The following is a 24603-nucleotide window of genomic DNA, read 5'->3' as shown; positions in this document are numbered from 1 at the left end:
CAATGTCATGTTGCCATTGGAATTCAGCTTCCTCATCTGTAAAAAGGGGTTTTGACTAAATAATCTCTAATTTTTTATTAAATTTTAAACTTTGGTGACCTTTAGAGAATCAGGGATATATAGGCACACATCTTCAAGCAGTGTCAGGGGGAAAGTCTAAGATAGCAAGCAACATAACATTTTTCAAATTGTTATAAAAAATTCATTTAAAAATTAGGGTTTGAATCTTCTGTTATTTTTATCCTGAGACAAAATGTAGACCATTTTGTAGTTGTTAAATGTCCTAACTCCATGTTTGAGTGTTCTTTTTTTAAAAATAGTCTTAAATGAAGACTCTAAAATCTATTGAAAGCCTCTCTTTTAACCATGTGGTGTTGGTTGTTTAATTTTCAGGAAAGCAGTTTAATTTTTAAAGAAATATTTGGTTTTATAACATTTTGACAGAATGTAAGCACTAATAATTCTACTTCACCTTGACTTTAATTTGTGACTTTTTTTTAATATTTTATATTATGTATTGGAAAATGATTATCTGGATAGAATTTTATCAACTTTGAAGCTATACACAATCTGAAAGTTTTTACTTTGGTCATTTCACTGTTTGTTAAGTAGTACTAGTAATTAAGTAGTACTAAAACTGATGCAGTTTTAACTGAATGATTCTGTGCTAGTAGAATTTTTAAATTAGACTCTATGCTTAAGGTTACTATGAAATTAACAGTAAGAAATAATGAGGACACTTATTTCCCACTCTAGTGTTTGCTCTTATTGAAAACATCATAGGAGGATAACTGAAAACAAAATAATGTGGGCTAACGGGGATAGAATCTGAGAAGATAGCTTTGGGAAAACCAGTGTTCTAAAAAGGGCTAAAATAGAACATCAAAGCTTCTTAATTAAAAAAAAAAAATCAAAATTAAGGTTTAGTTTGATATGTCTTTAATCAATCAAAATCTAAAAGCCTCTTGTGCTTGAGATTGACAGTCATCAAATATATTAACAAGTCTCAAAATATGATTAATTTGGGTTTCTTTGTTTGGTTCATTCCTCCCTCTTCCCCCCTTCCCCCTCCAGATTTATTTTGCTTGTAGTATTAATTGAGTAAGATGTCACTATCTTTGATAGTATTTTCTAGGAAAATTAAAATTTTAAAGTGTCTGAATTATAACACTTCGATGATTTACAAAGCTATTGGTGTGTGTACTTTGTCCATCAGTATAAATTGCAGCCTGTTAATTTATTAGTAGATTTTCTTAAGATGTTTTACTGAGAGTGTGTGGGGGGGGATCATTTAGTGGCTAACTCATCAGTCTCAGTGATCTGGCCCTTATATGACATACGTCCATCTGGGCCTGGGCCCTTTTTAATTTATAGGATGTGCTGCCTATATATAGAAATGTGTTTTTCTAGTATAATCTTTTGAAATTCAGACATCAGTTTATGTAATGATGCATCAGAGTAACACTAATCACACCTCACATTTTTGTAGTATTTCAAAATGCTTTTCCTCACAAAGGCTCTATGAAATAAGGAGTAAAATACAAATAAGGAAACTAAGGCTAAGGCTTAAGGTTAAGGGCAGACAATGACTTGTTCAAAATTATGTAGCCAGTAAGTGTTTAGATAATGTATCCATGTGCTCTAAAGACCAGTGTTTTTTCCTGCTATATGAAATTGACTTGCTAGGAATTCAAGGATTAGGATTTGCCCAAGAGAACTAAAACTAAAATAATGAAAAAAAGATACTTTAAAAGAAAATTAGGACCAAAGATTTAAATGTGAAGACAAGTAGAGCAGAAAAAACTAGGCTGCTTATATAATGTTAGAAAGCCCTATTAGAATAATTTCCAAAGCCTATACTGAGGAACCAAGAAAATACTCATTCCAGCCAGTATTCCTTATCCTTTTTTACACAGTTATTCTTACCAAGGAGTGATGAAAGCAAGAACTGTAGGATTTAGGATCCAGAAATGTTTCCTCAACCCAAGTTTTAACATGCAGATTGCTGATGACCTTCTTGTGAAGAAGGTCCTCTCTGCTGATGGTGAGAGAATGACTTGTTTTTTATAAGGCATATATTGAACAAGCATTGTTAAAAAATTGGGAGTGGAGTATTGAAAATCCATCACTCAGTGGCAAGTTTTTAATTGTATATTTTAAGTTCTATTGATATTTTCAGTGTTCCTGGAAAACCCAAGTTTAAGGAAATTATAACATCAGTAGGTTATGTTTTTTACTTGGTCAAATGCTATTCCACCTAAACCTCTACCATCTCATGTTCTCATAAAGAATCTGAGCATGTCAGCATATGTTCAGTGTCTAGTATGGTGCACTACACACAGATACCTACAGGTTTTTTAATTGTTGGATTTTTAAAGTTTCCTATTTTAGTAACTTATTCGGAATGCTTTAATCTGCAATTTGTTGAAAAAGTTTTTATTTTCCTAGGTATTAAATAAAACTAAAGAATTTGAAGAGGCTGTGAGAAAAGTTGTAAGAGATGTTAATTTGGATAATGATATAGTTGTATCAGTTTTTGAAACTAACATCAGAGTCCTTGGGTAAGTGTGTTTATTATAAGTTAAAGCTGTAAACTTGTATCACAAAAACTTAGGACATGAAATTAATAGTTTCCAATTTTTTGTGGTTAGAAAATAAGGCACTTGATTAGGTTAAAATGATAGGGCTTTTTAAAAAATTCTGAGTTATAAAGGCTTCAGTCACATTTCAAATTGGAGCATTCACAAAGAGCAAAAAGACTTTGATTTGTGATTATAACCATATTTTACAAGAAATAAAAATTTTTCATACTCTTATTGTGTGGACAGGAAGTTGAGCATTATTCTTTTGAGTCACATCCAGCTCATTTAAACCACTATCATAAATTGCTATCAGGAACACCATATTCCAGTATTAAGGACTACAATATGAATATGAGTCATCTATCATTAGTTTGTGGCTAAGCTGTGATTTAGTGGGAAAATAATATTTGCTCTTTTAAGTGCCACAAATTCATTTTATAGTTTAAAAAATTAAGATACTCAGTTTATTCTTAAACTTGTATTGATTTCCAGCCATAAGCAACTCTTGGTAGAATAATCTACCGATTTAAAAAAATTTACAGTATGTATCTCAGCTATAAACAGATTAAGTGCTCATTGTATATTTAAAACATGTTTTCCTTGAAGATGTTAGGAAATAACTAGAAAACACTGTCTGCTTCTAATTATTTTGTGATTATGATTGTTATTGTAATCTAATCTACATCCTTTTGCCAGAGATACAGAGTGAATCTGACTTAAAATCTAGGTATCCTTTAATGAAGGTTCTCAGTATAGTTACAGAAACTCCTGTAGCTCATTAGTCCATTTATATTTTACTGCAAATTCTTAATTTACTATTGTTATGATGTACTCTAGGATTGATAAGAATATAAACAGTAACAACATTAAAAACTACTTAGTTTTTGTATCTTAGCATTTGATTAAGAATTTTAAAACTCTTCACAAATGGATCTTATCAGGACTGACTTATAAAATGTGACACATCAGAGATTTGCCATACAGTGATCAGAATGAGTTAAACAACTGAACCATTCATTTTTTCTTTTCCTGTTCTATAACTGGTTTTTCTTGTTAACTTTTGTAATACTCCAAACTTTATGGAGACATTCATTGATTTTATGATTAGAGCAATTTATAAAATGCGGATGTTTCTTATATATAATTTTAGGGGTCTCTTAGGTGGACACTCAGTGGCTATCATGCTGAAGGAGAAAGGTGAACACATGCAGTGGTACAATAACGAACTTCTCCAAATGGCCAAGCAATTGGGTTATAAGCTTTTACCTGCTTTCAATACCACAAGTGGCCTTCCTTATCCAAGAGTAAGTCATTTTGAAGAGCAATGTAGTCATTACATACTTCTTTTGCTACCTTATATGGGGAATGTTTTTTGATTGTGTCTTTCTCAATTCATGCAGAAACAGTATTTAGAGTGAATGTTAATACTATAAATTATAATGACATTTTTTCATTTAATTTACATGTAAGTGGTTATAATTTAATCTAAACTTTTCCTGTGAAATCATATAACATACAGAATATTCTCCAACAGGCAGTTACTGGGAATGTCACACGAGAGCCCAGAAAAGAAGTCAAGAGTTGGAGGTATAGTTTTGGGAACCATTAGCTTAGAGGTGATAGTAGAAGTCATTAGAGTGGATAAAGTTTCTAGGAAAGATAATATAGAAAGAAGGTCTAAGGATGAAATATGTTATAAACTGCAATTGAGGTAATAGTTGAAGTCAAATCTGTATGGTGCTTTTGAAGGAAGAGAATACAAAATAGCAAAACATTGAAACAGGTAATTCTTATTTTGGGGGCATTGGAAGATATGCCAGAGAAGTGGAAAAGGAAAAGAACCAGAATAGTGGAACATAAAAGAACTGAAGGAAATAGAAGATTCCTGGATGGGAGGGTAGTTAGAGGTATACAGATACTAAAGAGAAAATAGGAGGGGACCTTTGGGTATGTTTATTATACCATCATTTTACTGATTCTTGAGGAAGGCTCTGCAGGCTACACAAATATGGAGGAGGAGACTTGGAAAAGTGGGTGTTGAAGAAGGTAGAGGCTTGTAGTAGTATGGATCACTAATTTCATAATTTTGACATTTAAGAGAGAAATATTTTTTGACAACAGGATCTGAAGGTTTTGTTGCTTGATGCAGAAGGGAAAGAACCATTGGAGAGGTGCTTCCTTACCTCTTAATTATGTTAATGGAACCACCATCCTTTTCAACAATTAGGCTTATAATTTGAATGCCATTTTTACTCCATTCTTTTCTTTCTTTTCCTTTCCCTCTCTCTTTCCCATATTTAATCAATCAAGCCTTATATGTCTGTCTTTCTAGGGGCTTTCAGATATCTACCTCTTGAGGTAGTGGGTAGAGTGCTGGACTTTTAGTAAGGATTACCCAAATTCAAATCCTGCCTGTGATTCTTAAAGTTACAAGAAACTAGCTAAGTGACTATGGACAAGTTACTTAATTTTTTAAAAGTACCAAATTTCCTAATCTATAAAATGGGGAATCATAATATCTGCCTACCTAACCTTACTGGGTTGTTTTATGGCTTAAATAAAATAATGTATAGAAATTACTTTAATCTTTAAAAATGCCATATAAAATGCCAATCATTATTCTCTTCCCAGTGTTCACAGCTAAATTAGGTAGTTATTACTTAATGTCTCAGCTATGACTGTATTCTTGATTATCCCCTTGGATTCATTCTAAATATCAGCAATGCCAGATTTAACTTTGTAAAAATTATTATTCATCATGTTACTTCTTTGTTAAAAAAAAAAAATCTTCAGTGGCTTTTTGGCTACAGTTCTACTCCCTGTTTCTTCCTGTCACAGACCTTCTGCTCCAATCTTGCTGGTTTATTTGTTACTTGCCAAATGTCTTTTGCTTACCCATTATTGTGCCCTTGGTTACACTTTTCATACTGCTTCTCTCCACCTATCCAAGTTCTCTTTCAGAGACCAGATCAAATTGTCTTCTTTGAAGTTTTCTGTAATTGGAAATGGGAAATTGAAGAATTTTGAAATTGTATGTGGGTAGGAATGGGGAGAATCGGGGACTTTTTTGAAATAAAAATTTGATGAAGAATTGAAATATTCAATGTTTCTTTAAAAATTAAATTTAATTAATTTTATTAATTTCATAAGTATCAATAAGTGTCAGCTCTGTGCAGGGCATTGTGATAGGCATTAAGGATACAAGGGTGAAAAATGACTTTAATGCCTTTTTTCTCAAGGAGTTTATTGAAAGATAAAAATGAAATGATTAAGTTTATAAGTGTAGTCAGAGTGGTCTGAGAGATGTAATTGGTAGAGATCACTTATATACATTCCTGAGGGAAGTTAAAGAGTACTTAATTAAGGAGGTGGTAGCACCTGTGTGGAGCCTTGTCCTCTGGTAGACATGGTCGGAGTGGAGACTCATCCTTATTATTGAATTTTTACAGCATAAAACCTAGAAGCAAGAGAGGAAGGAATGAGATCAGAAAATAATATTTGTCCACTTTGCTGGTAGAGTGCAGTTATAGAGACAGATTGTTGGAGAATATCAGAGGAAGGAATTTATATTTTATTAAGTGAGGGGGGCTTGTTGGAGGGAGAGTTTTTTAAAATAGGAAACTGATGTGATTTGACCATTGTATTAAGATTACCTTGGCAGTGGTGTGAAGGATGGGTAGAAGAGGGGAAAAACTTGGAGACAAAAAAAACAAGAAACTATTGTACTAGTTTAGGCTTTTTACTCTAGGCATAAATGAAGGTAAGTAACACTATAAGTGAAAAGGAGAAGACGAATTTAGAGCTAAAATCAACAGGCTTTGGCAGTTGATTGAATATCTGTAGAGAAAATGGTCAAGAATGATTCCCAACAGCGGGTTCTTAGCCTGATAAATTTCAATAGGTACATGGATTTGGATGAGAAAACAATTACATCTTCACTTTTACTAGCTTCTTACTGGAATTTAGCATTTTATCCAATTATCAATATAGGCAGCAAATATTCTGAAAAGTGGTCCATTGGTTTCACCAGATTGTCAAAGGCATCCATGACACTATAAAGAGTTAAGAGCTCCTAGATTAAAGTGTAGTTGGCTGGAAGAATGGTGGTACCATCAACAGAAATGAGGAGGAGAAGGAACAGATTCTAGAGAGAGAAGAATTAACTTGTTGAATTTGAGCTTCTTGTGAGTCACTATGGAGGAAAATGACTAGCATACAATTGGAAATGAGGTCAAGAAAGGAAATATTTGAAAAATCATCTGCATAGAGATAATAGTCAAATCCAGGATGCTTCTTAAGACTACCCAGGAAAAAAGAATAAAGAGAAGAGGAAAGCTCAGGACAGAGTTTTCTTGGGTGTAGAGAGGAAAATACTCATTCTTAAGTATCAAGAGGAAGAAGAGAGGAGTGCCAGGAGTGAACAGTAATCAAGGAAGAGAGGGAACCTGGTCAACAGTATTTTATAGTTAACAAATTCTGTAGAAAAGTCAAGGGAAAGGAAGAATTAAGAACTGTTAGATTTACTAAGTAGGAGATCATTGCAAACTTTGGAGAAAAAGCCATCTCCTTATGCTAGGTAGTAGGGATAGAATCTACTTTGTGGAGGCCAAAGAAGGAATGGATAGTGAGAGAATGGGGATCGTGAGGGAGTGGAGGCATTAACTATTTTCTAGAAACTTGGCAGTAAAGAGAGAATGATAGCTTGAAGAGTGGGTTGCAGGAGCAAAGAAAAGTAGTTTTCTTTTGTTTATTTTTAGTGTTGGGAGATTTCAGTGTAGAAAGTGGGGGAGGAGCCAGTAGCAAAGAAGGAATTGAAGATGATCTAAGGGATGGGATGCTCAGTGGAGCAAGGCACTTGTTACATGGAAAGAATAGTCCTAAAGACTTGTGTGAAGGGCTTAGCAAGGAAGAGGAACAATTTCATCTTTGAGACCCAAGGGAAGGGGCTGGGGTGGTGGTATAGTGGTGGTGGGGTTGCTATATCATTTATTTATTTTAGTGTAATTTATTCCAACGGTATTGACAACTTTACTAATCAAATCTACTTTTAAATGTTTTTAGTTTTTGTTACAAATGGAGCTACAAGCTGCTGAATTTTAAGGAGTCTAGCATCTCTTAGCTTTTGCCAGTTTATGAGAAGCAGGCAAAGATTTGAGAACAGAAGAAACCCATCAACATTAATAGGAAAGTAAAGAAAGTTGTTATGTTTTCTGGACTTAGTGGCCTCCGGTATGTCAAGCAGATACATATAGAAAGCAATCATTTTCAAAAAAGAAGCTGAGGGAAAAAAAAGGAGAAAAAGAACTCCCAACATGCTTTGAATACAACTTCTGCTACATGGAATGTTGTCTAATCAGTCTCATTTGGAAATTTCGTTTGACATTATTTGCAAATAATATTTTTTATTCATAATAACTTGTAACATGGGAATGTTTTTTGCATGGTAGAGGTTGGTCTCACCATTTTACTGGGAGGCGGGGACACATAGTGATCAGCTCCTGAGTGGTGGTGTGCATGGATTTTGTGACTGGGCCCTCCCAGTTACTTCATGGCCACAAATAGTATAGGTGCTTTTTTCTTTATGAAATATGGGCTTTTCAGAAGTTTAGTTATGAAGTATTGGAACACATCTAAATAGACCTTGTTTTTTAAATTCAGATTACATTTAAACTTTTATATCCACAAAGAAGTGTATTTCCTTTTAATTCCATTGTGATTCATAGTCTTGAAGCCAATAGGAGCCAAGTTCTAATTTGCCGCCTCTTGAGATCTTACTCCTCTAGTTTGAGCCTTTTGGTCAAGTTGGGCAATCAGCCCTCATATTTCTAATCTTGACAAGAACAAAAGGATGTTACTTTCAGGCTCTCCTCCATTCTTAAGTTTTTGGAGGCATAGTCAAGAAAATAAGTACTGACCTCTAGATGGAAGCAAATCAGGCATTTAATCTTTTTGTTTTCTTGGGTGAAAATCACAGTGCTTCCTGGGGTCAGAAATGCATTTTGTTTTTGTTTCATTCATTTTAATGAATGAAATTGTAAATAGTTCTGCATACAGATTGGTCCTCTCTTGCTGCTCCCCCTTCATACCCCTCTACTTTCCTCTCCTGGCCTAGGAAAACTCCCTCCTTCTTTGAGCTTTAGAAAATAAAAAATGCTTTTGGCATATTGGTTATTGCCTTGTAATAGTAGTTGTCTCTGTGTATCTGTATCAGATTTTGAAGTTCCCCAAGGGTGAGAACCGTGTCTTAGTTTTTCATTTGTGCCCTCTAGTCAGTAGACAGCTAATTGTAGTAAAAAAAAACAAAACAAAACAAACAAACAAAAAAACCCCCTCAAACCCAAGAAACTCAGTTAATTGGAATGTTTGGGGAAATAGGATATTACTCCTAATTAAATTTCATAGTTAGCTAATGATCAGTCAAAAAAATTTAAACTTACATTTTTTTCTAAATTGTACAAATGAGCTTTGCTACTTTAGTATGTTGGTAACTATAATGGCTTTTTGTTGTAATTCCAAGTTTTAGGCTTTTGAGGGTCGTACAATTCTTACTGATAACACTATTTGTATAGAAGGTAAGCCATGGTCTTTGTGGTGAGGGGTTTCCTGATTTGAGAGTACGAGCAGCTGTTAGCCTGAAGGTTTGAGTAGTACCAGATGCCTTTTGTGGGTGACTAAGCTTTTCCCAACTGAAGGTGATAGTAGCTTAAGCCACTTCCTCCCTCTCTGGGTCTTGGCTGAAAACAAGGCAGAGAAGGCAGCCACCTGGAGGTGATCAGGGAATACAATTGTAAACTGTTCTCTTGGACTTTCTTCTCTCTACCCAAAGTTGTTTGATTTTTTTTTTTCCTTTTGGTTCCTTAATTTGAACTTGTTCTTAGTTTTCTTTCTTTCTAACAATGTAATGCTGTAGAAATTCTAGATTTTAATTAAGAGTTTTGATCATTTGGATTCTGGTTAATGAAAGTTTATGGTGTAGTATGTTTAGATCATCCTTTTGAGACATTGTTGTAAATGGAAATTTTTTTTACTTATATCACATGGTAGAATAATGTTTAAAATTTTTAAAACTCAGTATATTAAAATCTTAGCTTGCCTCTTATCACTGTCACAATAAGAGATTATTTTGCCACTTATGTCTAAAAGACTGCTAGTAGTTCTAAGGAGAGGATTTTTAGTTTTTATTAAATTGTTTCTTAAATCTAACTTTATTTTAGACCTGGCCTAGTTTCAACTAGTTTCTAAGTCTGTATTGAATAGTTTTATTAGCAACTCATCCATTGATATCGGTGCTAGGAGATACTTTATTCATATAAGATCTAGTTGAACTTTGCTGTTGGTGAAGAAGAAATTAAAATTGTCAGCCTCTGATATGTGTAGCATATCATCCAATGGGTTTGGATTATTGTCTCAGGTGTTTGGATTAAATTTCATAGTATACTTAATTGATTTTCATAGTTTAATAAAGCCATTATGAAAAATAAAGTAGTCATTTGTCAAGGAGTTAGTGTATCCTTATTGCTAAAGTGCTTTTCTTTTTATTTTGTTTAGATTAACTTAAAATTTGGCATGAGAAAACCAGAAGCTAGAACGGGAACAGAAACGGATACCTGTACTGCGTGTGCAGGTACCTTGATCCTTGAGTTTGCTGCTCTAAGTCGATTCACAGGAACATCAATATTTGAGGTTTGTTTTTCAAGATCTTTGATCTCTTGGGTATTGGGTCTAGCTAACTCTTTTTTATTTCATTATTCTGTTGAATAGCTTTAAGATTCTTAGAGTACTGCTGTGTTTAGTTTTTTATCTCTTTGTTCAGTGGAATTTTTAGTTAAATCCTACCACATAGAAGTATGCTAAGTAAAAGTGAATGTTGCCAACCAGTAAGGATATAGCTGTATTAAAAGTATCCTTGTGCTTTCTCGAGAGGGTAGTTATTAAGTTAAGTGTTTTATCTTTTAAATTTTAATACAGAGTCCTATTCCTGTCAGTTAATAGCACCTTGACAGCTGAGAATTTCTACAGAAGTCACATATAAAGTATTTGTGCTTTATTCTCTTGGTCTTTATGATCCTTATTCCTCCTCAAAAAATTTCAGAGCGCAAATCTTTGAAAACAGAAAGCTTGTACTTTACATATTGATTGGAAAGCTTAATTTGACAGTCCCAATAAGAGATTTTATTTACCCTAAGGAAGATTTTTTTCTTGTTACCTAGAAGATTTAACATTTCAAGAGTTGGTAGTTGTTATAATCACTTGCAAAACCCATGCTCTTCCCCCACCCCTCCTTTTTGACAAAATAATTGGGGTTAAGTGACTTGCATATTGCATAAATAGGAAGTATCAAGTGTCTGAAGCTAGATTTGAACTTGTGTCCTTCTGACTGTACAGCAGGTACTTTATTGTCTGAGCCACCTAACTTCTTCTACTCAACTTTTTCAATTGCTTTAAGCAAGTAATGAGAGTACAGCTGTGACCTATATAGAGACAGTATATACACACAAACATACATATGTATATATATATAGAGAGAGTGAGAGTGTGTGTGTGTGTGTGTGTGTGTGTGTGTGTGTGTGTGTGTGTGTGTGTGAGAGAGAGAGAGAGAGAGTGTATTTGGTGCTGAAGGCAGAATACTGGGTTTCAAATGAGACAGAAGGTCTAGATTCAGATTCAGGTCCTGGTTCTATAATCCTGGACCCATGATTTTCTTTTTCTAAGCCTCAGTTTTTTCATGTGTAAAATGGGGCTGATAATTGTGTTGCTTGTCTTTAAAACATAAATGTGAGTTGTTGCATGTTTTGTTAGGATTTTCCTTATTACACATGTTACCAAGGAACATTAAAAGAACATATATTTTATCAAATGGAAATGAGAAGCAGACTGACCTTTTAAAAGTTCAGAAACATAATTTAATTTTGAAGTAAACTCAGGAGGCTAAAGGACTTTTGACTGAGTAAGTCAGAGTAGGCTTTATTATATAATAAAATATTACATGAAAGCATTTATTTAGTTTTCAGTGCATGTGAGAGCAAGGAGTCATCTAAAAATTTCCAAACAATAACCTAGAAGCCTGATTCATCTACTCATTTGCTATTAACTAGGTTATCTGGCATTGAGATAAATAGGCTCTGACTTCTTGACACTTGGCATTTCAGTCTCTGTCACCTTTCTGGTAACTTCACTGGTTACCCACCTAAGAAATACAATTTTTTTTACAGAGTAACATTTATGAAAAGTTATTTGCTCTGTATTTGAGTAGGGGGAATTATTTTAAGAGGCTAATTTAGTTAAGCTAATAATGAATGCTAATCATTATTTCAGTGGTAATCATTATTTCATAGTGTTTTTCATCTTTAATATTGCCATTCTTTTAACAAAGGGAAAGAGATGAGAGGCAGAGAACTAAGTGCATTACAGAATACAAACCTTACTAGATGTAGGGACTACAGAAAAATCACTTTAAACTCTCAGCCTGTTTCTTAATCACTAAAATGAAAATATGAATGATTGTAATACCTACTTGAAAGGGTTGTTGTGAGATTCATATGATGGACAACAGGCAAAGTGCTTCACAAACCTTAAACCATTATTTTCTGTTCAGTCCTGTGAGACTCTTCATGATTCTTTTTAAGATTTTCTTGGCAAAAATGCTTCCCATTTTCTCCTCCAGCTCATTTTACAGCTGAGGAACCTGAAGTAAAACAGATTAGGTGACTTGCCCAGGGTCACATAGCTAGTAAGTGTCTGAGGTCATTTTTGAGCTTGGGAAGATGAGACTTCTTGACTTCAGCCAGGCCTGGTACTCTTATCAACTATGCTGACACAGCTATTGTTAAATAACAATAAATATAAATATATAAAATAAGCTGCTTTTCCTATTTTGTTATATATAAACCTGAGGATAAATAATGTTGTTTAAGTTAGTAAACTGATTTATGAATTCATCTTTGCAGAACTGTCAATCTCTGCCATCTTTCTCTAACCACTAAAAACTACATTTTTGTCATTTAATCTTATTTAATTGGCTAGGGTAGGGAATTCTTTATAATTGCAACTCTTTCATTCTCTTAAAGATATATCAAATATCATTTATGTTATTTTCTAGATTGCTAAATTATAGTTTTCATGTATGCATTTTATTTCAGGAATATGCACGGAAAGCCCTTGACTTTCTCTGGGAAAAAAGACAGCGCAGCAGTAATTTAGTAGGAGTAACTATTAATATTCATACTGGAGATTGGGTACGCAAAGGTATGTAAGTTGCAGGTTTTTTCATCACAATTTCATTGTTTCCTTAGAATATTTTGGGTAGTGATGGAATCAGTCTTTTCCTTTGCAGCATTTGGAGGTTTAGCTATGGTGTTTTATGTTTCGTTTTTTTTTTTTTTTTTTTTTTTAACTGCCTGACCATGTCTGGAATCAAAAGCACAAGATAGCTGGAGCTTTTCAAGTATTATAATTGGTCCTTATATCCCAGTTCACCTCATGTAGTAAAGTATACTTAGTCTTGATAATTTAGCAATTCTGTCTAGTGCCAGAGCTTACTGACTGCTGTTTTGCCTAGTGACATTTGCATAACACTTTGTGGTCCCAGTGTGCTGGATCCTGAGGATACACCAAGCATGAGTTACGTCCTTGCTTTCATGAGACTTAAAATCTAAGCCAAATGAATGTTATGAATAGTTGTGTTATTTGAATTTCACATGAAGGGAGTTATTAGAGAAGATGGGGGTTTTCAGAGTTTGAACTTGACACAAAGGCAGTTTGATCTTGAGGGAAAAAAACAATGCTTTATTAACTTTTTCATGTAAAAGGTCAGAAACAGGAATGGTCATTGTTTAAATAATGAGTAAGCCAGAGGGCTGCAGCGAAAGATTTGTGTATATGAATCTTCAGATACAGTTCAGTCAGCAAATCTTTTTTGATTAAAAGCAGGGGCTGGTGAGGAGGGTTTGTATCTCCTAAGCAGTGCCATGGGCATGGGGAAGGGCATCTTTCTTCTGGGAGGCATTCTTTTGCCTGGTGCCACCTCTCACCAACTCCGGAAATAGAAGAAAAGTGGGAAAATAGAGAAGGAATACTTCTTTCAAATTTTATTTGAATCTCCATTTTCTTAGTAATTCTAGTAAACAAAAGAAACCCAGACTGATAAATAAGTTGAGAATGATTTTAGAAGAATTAACAGGTGATTACAGAAGGCCCTGTAACATATAAAATGAGACTTTTAAAAGGCACAAACATGCCCTCTGGTGGTGCTTTGGTTTAATGTTCTATTAAGAGTTTGTCTTTTTTTCTTAATCATGTAATCTCTGTAAACAAGTCTTTCATCTCTCAATTTTGAAATGTTGTCAGAGAAACACTATTCATTTTTCTCCCACAAAAATCACAAATTATCTCTAAAAAATTATTTCATTGTTATATCTGTTATTATTTTTATTTATATGCTTAACAATTCCCTTTTCTCTGTTAACATACCAGTATCCTCATTTGCCCTCAGTAAGTACTGAAGTAACCTCATTTACATTTTGCATAATTTTGACAATTGTTTTGAATAGGTTTATTTGAATTCGTTTTTCGTAGATAGTGGAGTTGGAGCAGGAATTGATTCATATTATGAATATCTATTGAAAGCCTATGTCTTGCTTGGGGATGACAGTTTTCTGGAAAGATTTAACACAGTAAGTTTTTTTACCATTTAAGTTTGTAAAATTTTTAGATTTAAAGTAAAGTACTTGTCAATTTTTGACAGAATTCTTTTTATGTAGTCACGAAATTTTGGCAGCAAGTAACTCAGTTATCTTTGGTGATGTTAGGACCGGGTTTTTAATCAATGATTGATTGAAATGGATATTCCAGAAAATTAATTTTAGTCAGTAGTTTTAGTCTCTCTCTTTTAATTTTAGATTTTTTATCAGAATTGCTGAAAGGGAAAATGGATGGACCTTATTGTTTTTCTCTCTTTGATTGTAGGAAAGAAATATAATGAGATGAATGACCTTTTCTACTTTATCTCTTTAACTTTTTCCTTCTAATTATTATTTTACACTCTAGCTCTTGGAACTTTGGGCTAGTTTTGCTTCATGTTTCCTCAGGGACAAACATTGTCATATGTTGATAATATTTTTAAAAAATTTTTTGTGCATTGTCACCTTTATAGTAATTCACATAGTTGACTTAAAGTATTTTGAGTCTATTCAGCATTTAGAGCAATCTAGGTTTTTTTTTTTGTTGTTGTTTTATTAGGTTTTTTTGCTGAGGCATCAGGATTAAGTGACTTGCTCAGGGTCACACAACTAGGAAGTGTTAAGTGTCAGAGGCCAAATTTGAACTTGGGTCCTCCTGACTCCTTCCATTGTGCCACCCAGCTGCCCCACGATCTAGGTTTTTCATAAGTTTTAAAAAAAAATTTTTTTAAATTAAATGTTTTAATAAGTAAATATATTTCCCAAACTAAAAGTATTTTCTTTAAAATATCAGTTTTCTTACAACCCAAATGATCTGTGTGTGAATGAACAACAACAAAACTACTGAACTGATAGGATGTTAGAAGGAGATAGTTATATTTACAGTGGTATTGTGTTAGTGTAAGGAACTCTTTCCTAGTTTCCTTGTTTCTTGACTTGATAGATATAAGTAACTTCCTGGGACACTTGGACATTGGTTGATTTGCTCAGGATCACATGGCTAAGGGGTGTCAGAATCAGGATCCCACTTTCCTGACTATCCAACATTTTGTCCAGCCTATCACACTGTCACTCATTAAGAAAACATTTTCTTAGCCTAAAAGAAATTAAAGAACAAAGAAAATTGAAGGGAAAGGAAAAGAGAACCCCCATCCATCAGAATAAGCAGGAAGAAGTAGAAATATTAACACGAGCAGTGAACCCCAGTCTTTGGACAGGCAGGCAGGTGAGACTAGCTTCAGAGAAATTGAGGAGCACTAAAGCAAGCTTGCAGTATAGAATAATTGATCAAAAGCAGGAGTTCTTAACTAATCACTTTTTGTGTCAGTCTAGCAAAACCTGGAAACCTCAGAATCTTATGAAACATTAGAATAAAAATACTTAGGATTACTAAACAAACCATTTATATTGATATAGTTATTTACAATTTCTCTTAAGTTCATGGACCTCAGGTTAAGAATCCAAGTATACAAGCACTTCATTAGAAGGTATTCCTGAGAGTATCCCTGTTTTAATGATAACAGAAATTTATGTTCATATTATTGAAACCTCACTCATCAACAACAAATAGGTTAATTGTTTTGTATACTTGGTTTAAGAAAGTATAGGAAGATATATTTTATTTTGGAATGACTCTATTAAAATGATTAAATTTTCAGCACTGAAGTTGATTCAGCTTTATACATTTTTCTCTTTAGGATATAAAGTCAAGCTTTTTATTGCAACATTAGGATAATACATAACTTGGAAACCATCTAGTCTAACTCCTTCATTTTACAAATAAGGAAGATGATGTCCAGAGAGCTTACTCTGTGTTGTGTAGTTGCAAACTTTGATAGCAGATTTTGAAGTAGGTCTCTGATTCCAGAGCTCATCTTCTTTCCCAGATATTTCTATAGTCTGAACGTCTGAGGTTCATTGAGCTAAAACAACTTGTCCAGAATTGCTTGTTTGACTGTTTCTTCTTTTGCACTTATTTCATGAATTTTTTTTTTTTAAGCACTATGATGCCATAATGAGGTATATCAGTCAGCCCCCTCTTCTGCTTGACGTGCACATCCACAAGCCAATGCTAAATGCTCGAACTTGGATGGATTCTTTGCTTGCCTTCTTTCCAGGTCTGCAGGTAAAGAGAGATTGAATATTTAAAATTTGCATTAAATCATACCATCAAAATGAAATAAATATAATTAATATTAATTCACATTCTTTAAAAACAAAAGTCACTGAAAATTGTTTCATTCTTATTTTTTATTGTAAACAGTAATGAATGTAAATAAAGTAACAAATTACTTTTGTTCGTCAACAAACAAATCGTCAAATGCTAGGTACCAGCTATTATATTACTCCTTTGTTGCTTTAGGAATAGACAGTAATAATAGCTTGTCTTCATTTGGATGAGTAGAGTGAATGAAAAAAAGTACTTATTAAGTTCTACAAGTACGCTTACTGTGAACAAATTAAAAAAAAACTAGGGTGATCCTTTGGTTCTTAGGCTGTAGCAGCAAGGTAGGGAGTAATTCATATTCTTTCAAGTTTTGATGTTTCTAATATTTAACCATTTGAATGGTGCCAAGTACTTTGTTGTTGAGAACTTTCTTTGCCTTGTCTGGTAGTTGTAGCTACTGAGGAGACAAAGTGCTAAAGACTTGGCCTGGAGTACTATCTCTAAGAATGAAGAAGAAATGCAGGGCAGAGAGAGATTTTCAAGGAAGAATATACAATATTTGGTTACTGTGTTTGAGAGTGAAGAAGAAAGTTTTTGGATATGAATGAGTTGAGAGAATTATGGTGACACTGAAAGAAAGACAGGTGGAGGAAGGAGTCAGATCAGATTTGATTTTTATGTGAGCATAGGATTTAGAACTGAAAAGGACCTTAATCTTAACACCCTCATTTTAAGATATTACATGATTTTTTCAAATTTGCAGTCAGTCAAGCTGTGGTTCAGACCCAGTCCTTCTGATTCTTGTATCCAGTATTTAATTATGTGGATAAATTACCTTCCATTGCAACCTGTTTCCCATAGGGATTGATCTCATGACCCTGGTATTAAAATAACATCATACTTTAAAGCAACTTAGCTAACCTAACTACTTTTAAACCCTAAGTTTTCTAGATGGATGTATCCTGTAGCTAGTTTTTGATTTCTGTTGATATTTTCAAAATTGGAATAGATCATCAATAAATATATTGTTTAGTCCAGTATCTTCTGAGAGGGTCAACAATATTTATGCTTAGACCAAGTTAAATGATAAACAGGATCACATGGATTTAAGAGTTGCCTATGAAAAGGCTTCAAGCAAAAAAAAATGGTATTCACATTTTTTTAAAAAATGAGCAAATTAATTTGTGTGTTTTTGCATGATGTTGATCACAGATGATTTAGCTAGCAAAATGTATGTAATATGTTTATTCTATGACTTCTAGGTTTTAAAAGGTGATATTAGACCTGCTATTGAAACTCATGAAATGTTGTATCAGGTGATAAAAAAGCACAATTTTCTTCCAGAAGTAAGTAACAAAAATCATAGAGATCACAATACATTGTTTATTTTCAAAAGAAAAAAAAAATATTTTGTGGAAGATGTAAACATTATAGTATAATTGTTTTCTATTTAAACTTGTACTTTTCGTGTTTTCACAATCATGCATTATTAATAGATGGATTCCTCTGAATGAGAGAAGCCATCAGTTTTTCATACAGTTACATGTATATATTTTTGACATTCTTCTCAAACAGCTATTTCTTTCTATGAAATCTTGGTGTTGGATTAGATTTGATTTTTAATAACAATTTATGTATATGATAATTATCTTACCAATTTAATATGCTGCCACTAGATTTAATTTTTAGTATCAACTTTAAAATTCCTGGTAAAAGGTAGAATTCATGTTTTCAAAAATGTATCTAAGTTGTCTTGTCTTAAAAAATTATTTGGTTAGCTGCTTGGGAAGAATTCTTTGAAGCACTTAAGTAGTTCATTCACTTGTCCTAAAGCTCTCTTGAAGTTTATGTAAATTGGTTTCCTACTTCACTTAATCAACAGGCATTTATCAAGTGCCTGTTATGTGCCAATCACTCTGCTAATTGCGGAATATATAAAAAAGGGGAAAAACACAATATCTGCTCTTAGGGAGCTAAAAGTCTAATGGAAGAGGCAAACACAATAGTTGGAGATAATCTCAGAGGCAAGGCACTAAGATTACGAAGGACCAGGAAATACATTTTGTAGCAGGTGAGATATTAGCTGAGTAAGGATGCTAAGAGGTGGAGAGGAGAAGGAAGGAGAGAATTCTAGGTATGGGAGACCACCAGTGAAAATTGCAAAAGCCAAGAGATGGAATGGTTTATGGAGGAATGGCAAGGAAGTACTTTTCACCACATCATTTCCTAGAGGTCTTCATGGTTTCCTTTGAAGATGCCTATTTCATAAATTCTCATGGCATAATAATATTCCATGCACCTGGCACAATTCACTTAGCCATTTCCTAATAGGAATATCTCCTTAATTTCCTGTTTCTGACTATCACAAAAATAGCTGCTATAAATGTTTTTGTACACATCTAAGTCCTTGTCCTCTTATTTCTTTGAAGTTTAGGCTCTGTAGATATAGTATATAGAATATTATTAGTTTGTCATCAAATAATATATACTGATTAATAGTACAGATTAGTTTGGGCATAGTTCTGATTCATTTCCCAGAATGGCCATAACCATTTCAGAGCTCCTCCACCAGTATATTTGTAGACCTGTTTTTTTGCTGTACCTCTAATGTTGGTCATTTTCCTCTTTTGTCATCTTTACCAATCTAAACCCTGTTAAGTAGAATCTCAAAATTGCTTTAATTACATTTTTCTAATTTGTTAGGGCATTTTTTGACATGGTTATTAATTGGATTTTTTCTTCTTTGAATTTTGACCATTTATCTTAATCTTATAAATTTGAATCACTTAAGATCAAAAGTTTTTTTTAAAAAAGAAATGTTTATTTCCTCTTAATACATAATATGTTTATGTTTTTAATCGAGTGTTGTATATCATTTGTAGTATTCTAAGCTATTTCAAAACTATTTAGAATTTGATCATTTTGCTAATTTTGTTGTGGGTTTTTACATCCAAGTTTTATATAGTAAGTACTTTTAAATTTTGTTTAGGCTTTTACTACAGATTTCAGAGTACACTGGGCTCAGCATCCCTTAAGACCAGAATTTGCAGAAAGTACCTACTTCTTATATAAAGTAAGATAATTTTCTTTCTTTCCTCCCCATGTCCTCATATCCTTTTATATATTTTGCCATTTGACAGTGACAATTAAATTTTCAAAATCCTTATTGAATTTCATTGGGTAAGTGTGTCACTGTTTAACGCATGGTTATTGGAAGATATCATAGATAGCATCATCTGTTCTATCCATACATCCAAAGTGGAACAGTTTTTTTTTTTTGTCTATTTAAGAAATGTGGTGAACGTTATGTGTTTAACTGTACTCGAATTATTTTTAGAAGTAGATTCTACTTATGTGGCATATTTTATACTTTTTTTATATATGTGTTTGTTTTTTTAATAGGCTACAGGGGATCCTTACTACCTCGAAGTAGGGAAAACACTTATTGAAAATTTAAATAAATATGCTAGAGTGCCTTGTGGGTTTGCTGCCATGAAAGATGTTCGTACTGGAAGTCATGAGGATAGGTAAAATGCTCCTAGCCTTCCTTTTTCTTCACGTTAATGTTTACCTTACTTAAAACACTTGCATTAATGTTTAAATAAGTTTTACCACATTGACAAAATTTGTTTAAGGAAATAAACTCTTTGGAGACCAGTTCTATCTATGCTTTTTGAAATAACTTAATAATTGTTTAATGTTTATTAATTAATATTTAATAATTAAAATGTTTAAATCTTACAATATGAGTATCAAAAATGAGGGTATTCTATTCTTTTAACATTTAGAAACAAAGTAGTGTTTAAAAGTGATCTGAAATTGAAATTGAGTAGTTTAAATAATGAGTTTAGCACAAGATAAACAGCATTATATTTAATCACCTTATCCCTAGTTGTGGGTAGTGTTGTTTAGTCTCCCTTTTGTTCTGTTGTTTAGCAAAAAAAAAAAAAAAAAAAAAAATTACTAGCAGATTTTGTTCGGTGAGACTCTATGGTAGAATATTTTAATAATAAAAAATGTGCTATAGTAGAATTATTATGTTATTATGTTATGATTATGATTGTTATGATTGTTATTATGCTATGATTATGTTATGTTATTATATTATGAATGTTATTATCTTGAATTGGGGTAAATTGAGGAACTGAGACCCAGAGAGAGTAAATGACTTGGACCAGAGTGAAGAAAGGGCTTAAATTCAGCATATTTAGTACCGCAGTAGTGCTTCTTGTGTGAAAATGTACTTAGGTCACATGATCAAATAGCCAGAATACAACTGAAGATCCAGAAATGAGTACACAAAAAAAGTCACCAAGCAGCCAAATGAAGTCCACAAAATGCATATGCAACCCTCATGGGAGAAGCCTTCATTCAGAGCCTATTTTGGACACAGTTCTATAAGCTAAGGGATCTGATCTCAAAGTGGAGTTGGGGATAAGATGTTTTGTGGAATAGCTTATCCCCATAAGAAATTGTTATTGTAACTTTGTTCCAATTGTATGGTTTTTGACTCGCCAGCATTTTCTTTTGACATTTGAAATAAGATTTGAATATTTTAATAGTTTTGCAGTGATTTATGGTATTATTTGAAAAGGAATAATTCATTAAGGAAGTCAGCATAGGTCAGATGATCTGTCTCTGCTGTATGATGAGTAAAACTAAGTCTGAAGGTAAAGTGACTGACTAGTAGTTGTCACATGATTGATAAACAAACCTTTAGTAGAAATGGTAAAACAGAGGTTTTTGAATCCTATCTCCTACACTTTTTAGTAGGACTAGAAGAAGCAGGCCTTGCTCTTCTTTTCTCACCTTTATGGCATTGTGATTCATTCCGATTTTTTTGGCTCAAAATAAAATTAGAGCTAAGATTGGCAGTGCCATTCTGGGATCATTAGAACTTTTTAAGAATTCCCTTATAAATTTTAAGTAGGGTTGCATATGGATTAGAAGAAAAAAAAAATGACTTTGCATTGGCTATTAAGCTATTTGGAAGTTTTAATACTGTATTTTTTTATATTTAGAATGGACTCTTTCTTCTTGGCTGAAATGTTTAAATATCTTTATCTCCTATTTGCTGATAAAGAAGATATTATTTTTGATATAGAAGATTACATTTTTACAACAGAAGCTCATCTATTACCTCTTTGGCTCTCTACTACAAATCAAACAGTCTCTAAGAAAAACACAGTGAGTTACCTTTCTCAATTAAATATTTTATTGTCATTTGTACTTGTAGCCACAAAGATAAATCTATCAAAGGGGTTATTTAATTTCACTGTAACACTTTCTTTTCTCACTTAGATATAGTTTGTGTGTATAGTTTCTATAAAAGTTTTTTTACTTTATTGCCAATTGTTTTGCAGTATTTTATTGAGAGTGTTCTTTCTTGGTTAAAGTTTTATTTTATTAGATCATGATATGTTAAAGGAGTGATTAATTCTTTTTTTTTTTTAACTTTTGTTTTCTTACAGACTACAGAATATACAGAATTAGATGATAGTAACTTTGATTGGACATGTCCAAATACTCAAATTCTCTTCCCAAATGATCCAATGTATGCCCAGAGCATTCGTGAACCTTTGAAAAATGTGGTGGATAAAAGCTGTCCTCGAGGTGTTGTCCGAGTGTAAGATAGATTTTCATTTAAATCGATATGAAATTTTGAATAATTAAAGGAGCTGGTCATGTCCGGTAGGGAACTAGGAAAATGGTTAGAATAATAATGGTTTGTTGGGAAATATACAGTTCTATGGTTAAAACTGGTAACTTTATTTTTGTTTTTAATATAAAGTTTTATTTTTTTATAGAAATATATGAATGGCAACATTAGGGGTTCTTTTGGTTAGTGCTATCATTTTTTTAATTGAAAAATGAATAACTGAGTTATTAATATGTAACTGTATTTTCTGTAGCTGTTTTATGCAATATAGTTTTGTCAAGTCCATTCACCAAGTCATTCAGGAAATACTTATTGATTGCTTTGTGGAAACTGACATTCATAGATCAATCAGGCAAGGCCTTCACTTTCAAGGAGTTCACAGTTTTGAAGTGAAATGCATATAGTTACAATTCAGAGTAGGACCAGATAAATACATGTCACCCATAAACATTAAATAAATTTATTTTTAGGAATTTATAAATTTAGGGGAAAAAAATTGCCTTTGTGTTGGAATTGTTGAGAGTTGATGACACAATCATCTTTTTATGTTCATTCTTGTCAGTTTTAATCCTGAGAATATTATTTATTCATTAAAAGGAGGGAAAAAATCCAACCCCCCTAAACAAACCTAAGGCAACTCACTCAATCACTTCCAGTAATCACACTGATAATCTGAGGCAAAAGAACTTGGGTAATAGACATAATCATGTAACAAAAATACCTGTTTCTCGCTATTTAAATATATATATATATATTTATATATATGTTACTCACTATTTAAAATATATAATTGTAATCCTGGTTTATTATTCTTAGCAGAGAGGAGAGCTTTGGCAGTGGACCTAAGCCCCCACTGAGAGCCAGAGATTTCATGGCCAGTAATCCTGAGCATTTAGAAATCTTAAAAAAGATGGGAGTTAGTTTGATTCATCTCAAAGATGGAAGAGTGCAGTTGGTCCAGCATGCAATTCAAGTAAGACCCTGCTATGTTAATTAAAGAAATTTTTTCAATACCTTTTTAATATTTTATTAGCATTAAATGAAACAATTAAAACTGTTTGATATGCTGAAAGTTTCAATATGGCATTTGAATTGTGAAATTTTGTATACTGGATTAGAATCTTAGTTCAGCCTTTTTATTTGAAAGTTAAGGAAAGGGGCAGCTATGTGGCACAGTGGGTAGAGCACCAGCCCTGAAGTCTCAGACACTTAACACTTTCTAGCTGTGTGACGCTGATCACTTAACCCCAATTGTCTCAGAAAAAAAAAAGAAAATGGGCTGTGGAGTTGTTACTTGGCTATTTTACATGTGTTATACGTATTATTTTTAACATGTGTTGTTTTTTTCATTTCATTCATTGGGCCAAAACAACTAAACTAACCGGAATTTTCAGAAATATTAAATTCTTTGTGCATATTTTGGTTTGCCTGTTAAGTACTGAGTCCATTTTATAAAATTATATTAATCTCGTCACTTAAAAGTATTTTTTGCAATATCTTGCTGAATAAAATTTTAACAATTATACTATATTTTGTACTTCAGAACTATTTGCATTTAGGAATATTTTTTTAAATGAGCCACTGAATTACATTATTAATATATCCAGTTTGTATAAACTATACATATAGATAGTTTTTTGTTGTTGCTGGATGTCAGCTTATAGCCCTGGAAAAGAATTATGTGGGAAATCAGTGGGTCGTTCTGTAAGAGAAACAGTCATAGAATTTTATTAGGAAGGTACTTTAAAGGCCATTTAGAACAGCCTGTACCTAAACACCATATTCTCTGCACAACATTCCTGTAAAGTATTCATTCAGTGTTTTTTTGAAGACCTACAGAGAGGAAACTTTCTATCTCCCTTGCTGTCCATGGCAGGCTCTTTTTCTTTAGAATAGTCCTAATTTTAGGAAATTTTTATCTCACAAGATGGAGCTTGGTGACTCCATCTATTGTTCATAGTTCTGCCTTCTGGGATAATTAGTAGAGTAGACAAAAGAAAGCAGAATATGAAAGTCATGATACTCCATCCCTAATAAAAAATGATTAAAAAATGAATTCTTCTGTCCTGTTGTTTATGGCTTCTGATTAAAAAATCCAGACTGATTAACTTTAGAAAATATGATGTAATATAATGTAGAAGTATTTTTTTATTCTTAATACTGGGGAGATTATACATATGTTTGGAGTATGTGGAAAAAAGCCTAGCATTCAGCATCAATAGCACCAGAAAATAAAAATCTTTTGTAGAACATGTAAAGTCATTAATTTTCCATCTAAAGCTGTTTCATTTTCATTTTAGGCTGCAAGTTCACTTGATGCTGAAGATGGTTTGCGATTCATGCAAGAGATGATTGAGTTGTCTAGTCAGCAACAGAAAGAACAACAGTTACCACCTCGAGCTGTTCAAATAGTTTCCCACCCATTTTTTGGCAGGGTAGTATTGACTGCAGGGCCAGCACAGTTTGGGATGGACTTGTCTAAACACAAATCAGGGGTATGTGTATATCACATGTATC

At 32.9% G+C, this 24603-nt stretch overlaps 1 protein-coding gene across 5 annotated transcripts in view; it reads left to right on the top strand.

The window, feature by feature from the left end:
* EDEM3 (ER degradation enhancing alpha-mannosidase like protein 3) overlaps positions 1 to 24603 on the top strand; it is a 57748-nt gene that overhangs the window by 18351 nt on the left and 14794 nt on the right. For 2 of the 5 annotated variants that reach the window (XM_031937026.1, XM_031937029.1), the window contains exons 5-17: positions 2449 to 2561; positions 3733 to 3886; positions 10131 to 10265; positions 12722 to 12827; positions 14157 to 14254; positions 16260 to 16385; positions 17690 to 17773; positions 19417 to 19500; positions 19830 to 19954; positions 21449 to 21614; positions 21899 to 22053; positions 22903 to 23059; positions 24387 to 24581. In XM_031937026.1, the coding sequence (XP_031792886.1) occupies positions 2449 to 2561; positions 3733 to 3886; positions 10131 to 10265; positions 12722 to 12827; positions 14157 to 14254; positions 16260 to 16385; positions 17690 to 17773; positions 19417 to 19500; positions 19830 to 19954; positions 21449 to 21614; positions 21899 to 22053; positions 22903 to 23059; positions 24387 to 24581 (1698 nt within the window). Of the gene's footprint in view, positions 1 to 1954; positions 2045 to 2448; positions 2562 to 3732; positions 3887 to 10130; positions 10266 to 12721; positions 12828 to 14156; positions 14255 to 16259; positions 16386 to 17689; positions 17774 to 19416; positions 19501 to 19829; positions 19955 to 21448; positions 21615 to 21898; positions 22054 to 22902; positions 23060 to 24386; positions 24582 to 24603 lie in introns of those variants that run through there. The other 3 variants (XM_031937028.1, XM_031937030.1, XM_031937031.1) reach the window with 2 other exon arrangements.

The sequence above is a fragment of the Sarcophilus harrisii genome, chromosome 4, assembly GCF_902635505.1.
Source record: "Sarcophilus harrisii chromosome 4, mSarHar1.11, whole genome shotgun sequence".
Classification (NCBI taxonomy): Eukaryota; Metazoa; Chordata; class Mammalia; order Dasyuromorphia; family Dasyuridae; genus Sarcophilus; species Sarcophilus harrisii.
This window is presented reverse-complemented; position numbering and strand designations above follow the sequence as displayed.